This window comes from Pteropus vampyrus, unplaced genomic scaffold (assembly GCF_000151845.1).
Source record: "Pteropus vampyrus isolate Shadow unplaced genomic scaffold, Pvam_2.0 Scaffold118, whole genome shotgun sequence".
Classification (NCBI taxonomy): domain Eukaryota; kingdom Metazoa; phylum Chordata; class Mammalia; order Chiroptera; family Pteropodidae; genus Pteropus; species Pteropus vampyrus.
Genome location: NW_011888899.1, coordinates 1,490,420 through 1,499,521, shown reverse-complemented (window position 1 = coordinate 1,499,521; position 9,102 = coordinate 1,490,420). Strand labels below are relative to the sequence as shown.

Genomic DNA, 9,102 nt, shown 5'->3' with positions numbered 1-9,102 from the left:
GCAATAAGTAGTCATTTAATTAAAGAACAAAATTAACAGGAATCAAAATGTTGCAGCTGTATTTTTGTTAGACATTATATAAAAAAAGGGAAAGTATAATACAGTAAATCATTTTGTAGAACATGAACTTAAAGAGTCCTCAAATTAACCATGATCAGAATAAAAATGTCTTTTCAACAGAACACTGAATGACGCTGCGTCCCATGTCCCTCGAGTCGGGGGCCTCGGAGGGGTGAGCCTGCACATGCGTGTGGCCCGCCTCCGTCACACTGCAGGACTGTAAAACAAGCTTGAAAGGCAAACAACAGTTTTCTTCTGGTCGAGTTACTTGGGTCTTAGCTGACCCCACAGTTCACTCCTCAGACACCAAAGAGTGAAGCGTGTCCTCTGGTGTCCCCTCTGGCGGCTAAGTGTGGCCAGGGGTCCACCTGTGTGTGATCCTCTCCTGCCACACACACAGCAGGTAGTCTTGAGCTGAAAACTTCAGGAAAGTTCCCTGATGAATGTTCAGTGTTGGTATCAAAAATTAAACGCAAATTCTTCTCAGAAGAAAATCTCTATGGCCTGTGGAATCTAGAAATTATTTTTAAGAGAGACAAATAACTTAAGGTTATACATTTCCAAGTTAAAACGACCAAACCTTCCACAAATAAAGCTGTTGCTATTGAAAGCCTCTTGGAGGCCCAGCATGTAAAACCCGCTTAGCTGTAGCGTAGAGCCTCGGGGAGCTCCCAAGGTGCCCGAGAAGGAACGATATCTCGAATGCTTAAAGACAACCTAAAACCTTGTTTGGAAGCCGCTAGCTGAACCCTTAAAGCACCCAGAAAGGCCGGGGCCTCGCTAAATCAGTGGACGTGATGGACCGATGAGACAAATCGCTGGAAATTACAGTAACGTTCCCGTTTTGTTTGTTTTTGTCGAGTTGGTAACGTGTTTGTGGTAATGTTTAGTACACTTAAGAAAACCTCATATGACTAAAAATATTGTTCTGACTTTTAAAAATTTGACAGCGCTAAAATGGGGTGGTATAAAAATCTTACGATTGCTTCCTGGTGCCCAAGTTTGGGGCTCACTCTTAAAGTTCTGTCACTTAAGAAAGCTATCGAGACTTGGGAGAGAAAATACATAGCTTTAGTAAACATCCCTTGACCGTATAATGGGAAAGCGCAGTAAATATTTTGACCGCCACACGTGGACTATGTAATGACTCCATCTTTAACACAGAGCGAACGTTAAAGGCGACTCTGAACATTTTACTGGACGTTTATTTCCCCAACATTTTTGAGTGTTTTTGAACAATCGAAAATAAGACGAGCCGGTCCCTCCCAAACATACGCCAGTCATGGGGCAGGGAGACGTTAAAACGTTTAGACCAACGAGTGGTTTCCTCCAGCGCTCCCAGCCTCCTCTGCCCGTGCGTTTTCACCCTCGACCTGCTGTAGGATGCGACGTCACGTCCCTAGTTTCTGTCCCGCAGCTACCTTGAGCTCAGAGTGAATCTTTCAAACAATGGCTGTGGCCACACTGTGGCGAAGGGAAAAGGAAAGGACCCCGATCTTTCGCTGGGAGGCGGGACCTCCTTTCTCTTTGAATTTGGGCTTGAGCATCTTTGGAATCAGGGAGAAACGACAGAGCGACCGCCACAGTGGAAGGCTTGTCGCGCCCAGGCCGTCCCCCGCAGGGGGAAAGGCACACGAGAACTTCAGATGAGTAGTGCTGGCCACGGCCACGGCCACGGCCACGGACCAGGAGGAGGGAAGGAGCCAAGAGAGGGAAGCCCGCCCACTCCACTGTCCACGTCAACGAGACACGTGGACGGAGACCAGATCCACCTTGACGAGAAAAGTCTTGATTCTAGAAGAATCGGCCAATATACTCCCCCCGGACTATACGCCGCGACAGTGGGGACCTCCTTCATCTTACTCCACAAGCGCTTTCTCAGCACCCAGGACGGCGCCCGGCACATAGTAGGTGCTCACATATTTGCTGAAGAAACGAAAGCTCCCTGAGCTTTCGCGAGCATCAGCTCGTGTTAAAGGTGTGAATATAAATAAGACAGGAAAATGTCACCGGGAGGTGGAGAGTGAGTACCCAGCACGCCCCTAACTGAAACCCCGGGGTTCTCGAGACTGGGGGAGCTGTGAATCTTAGCGGGAATTCAGTACAGGCAAATGCCTCCATTACTTTCATCGCTTTGAGACTAATTTTCTTCAACGTACATTAACTACGTAAAAAAAACTAACAGCCTGTGCGATACTGTCCTACGTGGTCACCTGTCACCAAGCCCCGCGAGACACCGTGGGAGCGAACACCATCTTCAATCGAGCAGCATTATCCGCGCAACGCGGTTCCCGACAGAGATGCTGCATTTGTTTACCTGGATACGCGCTTCTTCCATACATTTCTCTTTAATAAACACCACGCTATGAGTATCCCAAAATTCACACAAATAGAAATCTGACCTTGTCAGATGCTTGCTTGACGCGTGTACCTCCATTTCGTTACTCTTGTATTCATTCAGTTCTTTACGAATTGCTGCCTGAAATTGAAAACGGCACATTGTTTTATGGGGCGTTAAACGGTTGACACGGGAGATTAGTACCACGGGTAGGTTAACAACCATTCCTAACACTTGCTGACTTCTGTTACGTTTGTAATGTATTTCCGAAACAAAAAAAACCAAAATACAACAAAAAAAAGGAGAAACGCCTTTTTGTCCAGCATCTAGACTCTTATGCGGCTTCGCAGCCACCAAGCTGGTGCGTGGCCAGGTTAGGGACATGCTTAGCGAGGGTGTCGCTGGGCCACGGCTGGCCAGGGCCCGCCCCGCACGACACATGACAGGTGGGTCGAGCACATGCCCAGGGCGTTTATCCAGTAGGGATGCCGAAGTCAGTCCCACTTCGGTACGCTCACCTGGGCTTTTTCAATTAGGTGACCTAGAAGGAAGCCATTCTAACGTCGACGTGCATTTACGTTTTGTGTCGTCGGAAAAATAACACAGTCAGTGCATGAGGGTGAGACGTGTGAGCACCCCAGGCTTTCCAGGGCCCTGAGGAGCTCACGAGAAGCTCACTTTTGTCCTGCGTGTCTCTCTCGGATAAATCCTCCAGGGCCAAGTGAGACAAAAACGTCAGACACCATCTCTGGGACAAGGACAGGCTCTGAGCGGAGGGTTTCGGGGAGTTGAATGGTCTGCTGCCAAAGACACTTGCTCCTCTCCCTTTATGACCATGCTCCTCCCCGCCCATCGCCTGCGGGTGACCAAGAGTCACGTGTCTGCGTCTCTCCAGGCCGATGCGACGCCCACGTGCATTCACTTGGAACCTCACAGATTCACGCTCCGCACAGAAAGGGTGAGCTACAGTTAGCGGCGTCAGCACACTCACTGGCTGGACATGTTTGTGCCTCTTCCCAAAGACTTTAAGAGTTCTGAGATCAGGAGGGGCAGGGGGGCATGATGCAGAGGCCGCAGACATACCCGGGTTCGAGTCCCGCCGCACCGTGTCCGACCACGAACGAGGAGGACCCCCCGAGACTTTCCCAGGCACCCATTCTCCACTGGGGTCAGAACCTCACTCACAGGCATTGTTTTGAGGGTTAAATGAAATAATGACCGGCAGGCTGATGGGCTGGGCTCGGTCCAGAGCGGAATGAGGCTCGGGGAACGTCGGTGACCCCGCCTCGCCCTTGGCCTCCGGGACCCACCGCTCCTGTGCTCTCGGGGCCCCAACCATTCCGTTTGGACCACCCGTGAGGTTCCCGGAGGTGCCTCGACTGGACGGGGACGCCCTGCAGAGCCACCTCGCTCGCACTGTGGGAGCCCTTCCTGTGCTCCTCAGATGTCCTCTGCCCCTCGGTCCCCACGGTAGCTCATTCTGTGTAAACCTACGTCCCCCAGTGTCTGTTCTGCCAGCCCTGCCTCCTTTGATTCATGTCCAGGCTGCGTGACACGACTTCCACGTTCCTGACACGTTGGGCTGGACTGTCCCCTGCCGGGCCTCCTCCCACCTACACCAGCAGTGCCCCCGACTTGTGACAACCAAAACCGCCCCCAGACACTGCCAAACGTCCCCTGGGGGCAGAACTGTCCCCCAGCTGAAAACAACCCTGACCCCGGATTATTTTTTGTGAAACCAACACCCGGTTGAGGCCTAGCCTCAGATTCAACTGCTGACGGCGCCCCGTGTAACGAGCTCCCTGTCGTGACATGGTCTGCTGTCCACCTTGTCTGCGGCCACGGCGTGGCTCGCCCGTTCCACGATGCCACCCCCCGGCCGGCGCAGGTGGCTCTGTCGTACCTTGTCTGCGGCCGACAGCCGCGTCCAGGGCTTGTCGGCTCGTCGGTCGTAGTCCTGTGCTTTCGCCACCTCCACGTAATCACTGAACCGTATCAGAATTTTCCTGTCTCTGAGCTCGTCAACTGTGGGTCTCTGATTCAGCTGAAATAAAAGATCACCTCGTTAGGTGTCACATGCCCAACTAGCTTTCTCATGGCCCCCTATAAACAGGACATTCCTATCCACAAATAGGAAACTCGGAAACTGTGAAATACAACCCGAATGTGAATCATCTCTCACGTGAAGGCGGCCTTGACCTACATGCTCAAGTTACAGCCCTCGCGCCGGACGCGCCTCACCACAAGGCTCCGGCCCTGGAGCCCCGCACGTCGCACAGGCTCGAGGACAGTTCGATAAATTAACTTGGAATAAATTTCAGGGCAGCGGCTGCTTCTTCCTGAGCATCATCAGATAAGCTTCTTTAAAAAGTGACCGATAAACTTAAAATGCTGACTACGCGCGGTTCTCAAGCTCGGGAGGATTATTCTCTTGACTTCCATCCAGCAGGATGAGATTTTACCGTCATTACGCCAGGGTACAGGGGACACACGAGCCTGTGGATCCAGTCAGGGCGTCAGCAGGTTGGAGCTTACAGGTGCCCCTGGACTGGCCACAGCGAACTTTAATCCCCCACACAAACCCTCAGGCGAGGGCAGTTTTCTGCCATCAGGAGCTTTCTACCCAAATGGAAGGGGACCAAAGAGTCTCACGGGGACCAGGAGACTGACATCCAGGTGTGCTTTCTTGGATGTCACGTGAAGCCCCCAAATTCACAAAGAAAATGCCCAGTCAACACCGGGCTTCCTGGAAATAAAACGCCGTCTGCATGGCAGTGCCACGCCAAGCGGCCACCGTGCTGGGCGAGGGCCTGAGCCGCGGGCGTGGTGGGGTCACGCACCGGACGTGGCGAATGGCCCCGTTTCTCGAGTGCTCGGGGCGTGAACTCAGTGTCACCCAGAGAGCTGTTAAGCAGGGCCCCGGAGTGACGTCCGCACGCCCCCGACCCCACCTGCTCCAGAGCCAGCTCTCCTCCCGCCCCCTCGTCCCCCTTCAGAGTCGGGAGGCGAGACGCTTAAAGCACAGCACCTTTCTCGTCAGCCTCTGCTTGATCTCTCGCCTCTCGTCTTGCTCTGTCTGGTCGTTCCTTTCTGTGAGGTGGAAAACGAAAGACAAAGGGAAAGAAGGTGAGACCCTCTTCCCTTCAGTAGGGGCGCGCGCCTCGCCACCCCGGATTTCCTGCAGCTGAATGGGAAGGATCGAGGCCCCCCCCGCAGGCGACACTTTGCCAGTCGCCGCTCGGGAGAGCGTGGTCACGCTGGTCCCCAGAAACCCTTGTGTGAGGGAAGCCTCGCCAGCATCGCATCTCCTGGGCCCTTCTGTGTGTCAGAAATAACCACGCTGCTTGCTGCCGTGCATTTATTTACAGGAGGAACGGGGAGCAGGTCGTCAAACACCTTATCTCTGTATGTATATTTAATGCAGGAACATAAACAAACAAAAACAGTTGTGGTAGGATCAGTTCTATATACACACACGTGCACGTTCCTTTTCCGCTTAATGCTACACATACGCTTAAGCAACCGGCACATAAGATACAAACACCCTCTTCAGATGGTGGGCAACATACGCCCGCCTGGAATTGATGTTTTCAGGGTACGTTTCCGGTGCCAACACACCCATGAGCCAGCCGGCTCCCTACGGCAGAAGAGGGAACGTACACGACACGCCTCTCCCAGGAGCCCGAGGCTCTCGCCCAGACGGGCTCTGCCTGGTGAGCTGTGACTACAAACACTCGGGCTGGGCTCACACCTACACTCGGGAGCTAAAAATAGAGCGAAAGCCACGGCGTGGAGTAAAATCCGTGCCCGGCCCTGGAGTGCGAGATAATGATGTCCTATTTCTGGCTCTCTCTGGTGCTAAATAAAGCCCGAGCTCCTCGGCCTGAACAGACGTGCACCCCTGGGAAAGGGCCCCCCCTCCGCCGGCACGCCTGGAAGCACTGCCAGGCCTCGGAGAGGGGGGATCCTGCGGTCTGCGCGTGTAACATAATCTCACATCATCTGGTTGACTTAGAACGTTTCCAACATTCGTGCACTTGGGGGCCTGGGCGGACGGGGTGTTGAATGAATCCGCCACTGCTCTTTCAGTAATTTTTCTTCTTTAAAAAAAAAGGCAGATTCAGCTCGCATTTGGGTGTTTCAGAAAAGGAAACGAAACCCTATTATGTTCTTGGTTTTTAATCCAAGTGATAAACTAGAAGAAACTAGTTATCGGCTCTAATCAGAAAGCTGATCGCACGATAAAAAAAAAAAATGTGAAAGTATCACATAAGGCCAACGCGAGGGATGTAAGTGATACAAAACTAATCTCTCAGAGTTCTTAAAAACAGGCCATGGAGAGATCCCAAGCGCAGCCTCCACGTGAAAACACCGAAAAGCGGGTGTTTTTCCAACGGGCAACAGCGTCAGCATCATCGCGAGGTCGCGGGGGCACAGCAGGTGCGCGGGGTTTGACAGCGCGGGCAGGGCCTGGGCCCGGGTGCGCTTCCGGGCACCGAGTCCTTCCTAGGAGCCTCCGCCACGGGCCTGTCCTTGACCTCCGCTCAGCCGTGGGTTATTCCAGACCCCGGAAACGCTGTGCCGTTTCCACGACCAGGAGCTCTGGCCAGAGCCTGCGTTCCCATGTGTCCCAGAAAGGGTGGACAGTCACACGCAAGTCAGCGGGGTTGTATTACTGCTGCTAACGCCCTGGCCGGGACACGGACGATGGGCCGGGCGACCTGGCCGTGAACTTCGGCTGTTTCCTCGCCACGATTCACCTTCAAAAGCCCTGAGACCTGGCCGAGGCCTCGCTTCCTCTCTCTAGAAATAAGGGCAGCAGAGCGCAGCTCGTGACTTCTCAGTGACGAGGCAACAAGAGACCGTGGGTGAGCTCCGAGGACCGCGCCTGGCGCAGAGGGTGCCCAGCGCAGAGCCGTCCCGGAAAACGGGCAAGCGTCTCACGCTCTCTCTCACGCCCAAGGCCGCACAGGCCGAGGCCCGCAGCCATGACCGCAGTGAGCCATGAGCTGCCCACGTGAGGGGAGCAAACGCAAGGTGAGGGGCTCCTCGGAGCTGGTTATAGGCAGAAGACGCCATGGCGCAGGAGCGTTGGGAGCCGGCGTCAGGGCCTGTGACCTGAGGTTCTCCTCTGGTCTATAAACGCTTCCCCAGCTCTCGTGCCCACAGAACGAAGCGCACGCCCCCCACGGACCAGCCCTGAAATTCTCAGGCTCCCCCACTCAGGGTGCTCGAGGGGCTTCCGAGCTGGGGACGCATCAGATGCTTCAGCGGTGATGGAGGGATTGCCACGGCCACGTGGAGGGAGCCCACGTGTGCCTTTTGTGCGCCGAGGGTGTGTGCGGTCACTGGTCACCCCTGCCATCTCGACTCACTAAGCACCATCCTATTTTTACGGCTTCCGCGTTTATGTGCAAAGCCCAACACGATCGGAAGCAGTTGCTGGTGGGAGGACCTGGCCTGGCCGTCCCTGACAGTCGAAGGAGGTCCCTACTGCCGGGGGACACAGTTCCCAGGAGAAAGGCCCCTGCCTGCCATCGGGGGACAGACGTCTCCGAGGGAGGCACTGCCCGGGTTCTAGAACTTTCCCCATTCAAGCCTTGGACGAGTTATTTCAGGACATCTGCGACTTCGAAGCTTTACACATTAGAGACTCCGCTCTCTAAAATTCTAACGCGCGCTGACAGAGCTCAGCGTTTACATCTGCCCACTTGATCGAGTGTCATCAGCGGAAAGCGTTCCTTTAAATCCTCAGACACACCCTCATTCACAGGCTACAGCTTCGTTTCTTAAGTTTAAGAAGTACAACGAAGACTTCTCCGTCTCAGGGGTCAATGTCCCCACCAGCCTGTGGAGGCGGGAGCTGAGGACAACGAGGCCACAAAGGGGGGAATCGGGACAGCGCCCAGGGCAAGGGGCCGCCGTCTGCCTCCTGGCAGAGACTCAGCCTCGTAGCTTTGTAAAAAGATGTTCACGGGACAGAAACAAAGTCAGGGAACGTCGACAGCGCTCCTCACGAACAGGGAAAAGCAATGAAAACACTTAAAAAACCCAGGCCCCCCGAAGATGCTCTTTGCAGAAACTGTTTTGGAAACTGAAGTCTGTGGACCAGTTGCTGGAGAACTGGCTGAGAAACGCTCCCCAGGGGGCTGCACCGCCCGCCTCCGCGAGGACTTAAAAGGGAGGGATCCTGCTCTCTGCGCTGTGGAGGCCGCCCACCTGCGGGCACCTGTGTCCCGCACACACCTAGCAGGACACACCTAACGGGACGTGGGGGTGGGGGGGGGCTGAATCCACGTCTCCCTGTCCCTTTGAGCTGCCGGCTGTGGTCCCTCCGGGTGTGACAACAGAGATGCGTGACTCTCTACGGCAGGATTTAAGACACTGTCCGGACCCGAAACTGCCAGGGAAACCTGCTTGAAGCCCGGTGGGGAGAAGCCCGTTGATCCCTTCCCCTCAGAGCCACCGGGCTGACTGAAGAACGTGACAGCGACAGCTTTCCTTGTGCCAGGAGGAGCGCTCCGCGCCCCATGTGTGTAAAGGGGACTTTCTGGGAGCATCGGCTCCTCCAGGGCTTGGCCGCGGGGCTGCTCGGCCACAGCCGGGCGCGCTGGGCACACGTGCGGGGCTCCAGGGGGATCCCCGGGACTCACGTTTCAGGATGTTTCTCCTCTCCAGCTCCTCCACGGCGGGTCTCTGGCTCA

The 9,102-nt window shown here is 54.9% G+C and overlaps 1 protein-coding gene across 1 annotated transcript in view; it reads right to left on the bottom strand.

Annotated features, from left to right (window-relative positions):
• Positions 1-375: 375 nt before the first annotated feature.
• Positions 376-9,102, bottom strand: part of PHACTR3 (phosphatase and actin regulator 3) — a 152,900-nt gene continuing 144,173 nt past the window's right edge. Inside the window, exons 10-14 of the mRNA XM_011366030.2 lie at positions 9,052-9,098; positions 5,427-5,488; positions 4,302-4,442; positions 2,463-2,539; positions 376-573 (exon numbers count right to left, since the gene is read on the bottom strand). Of these exons, the coding sequence (XP_011364332.2) occupies positions 558-573; positions 2,463-2,539; positions 4,302-4,442; positions 5,427-5,488; positions 9,052-9,098 (343 nt within the window). The 3' untranslated portion in view covers positions 376-557. The remainder of the gene's footprint in view (positions 574-2,462; positions 2,540-4,301; positions 4,443-5,426; positions 5,489-9,051; positions 9,099-9,102) is intronic.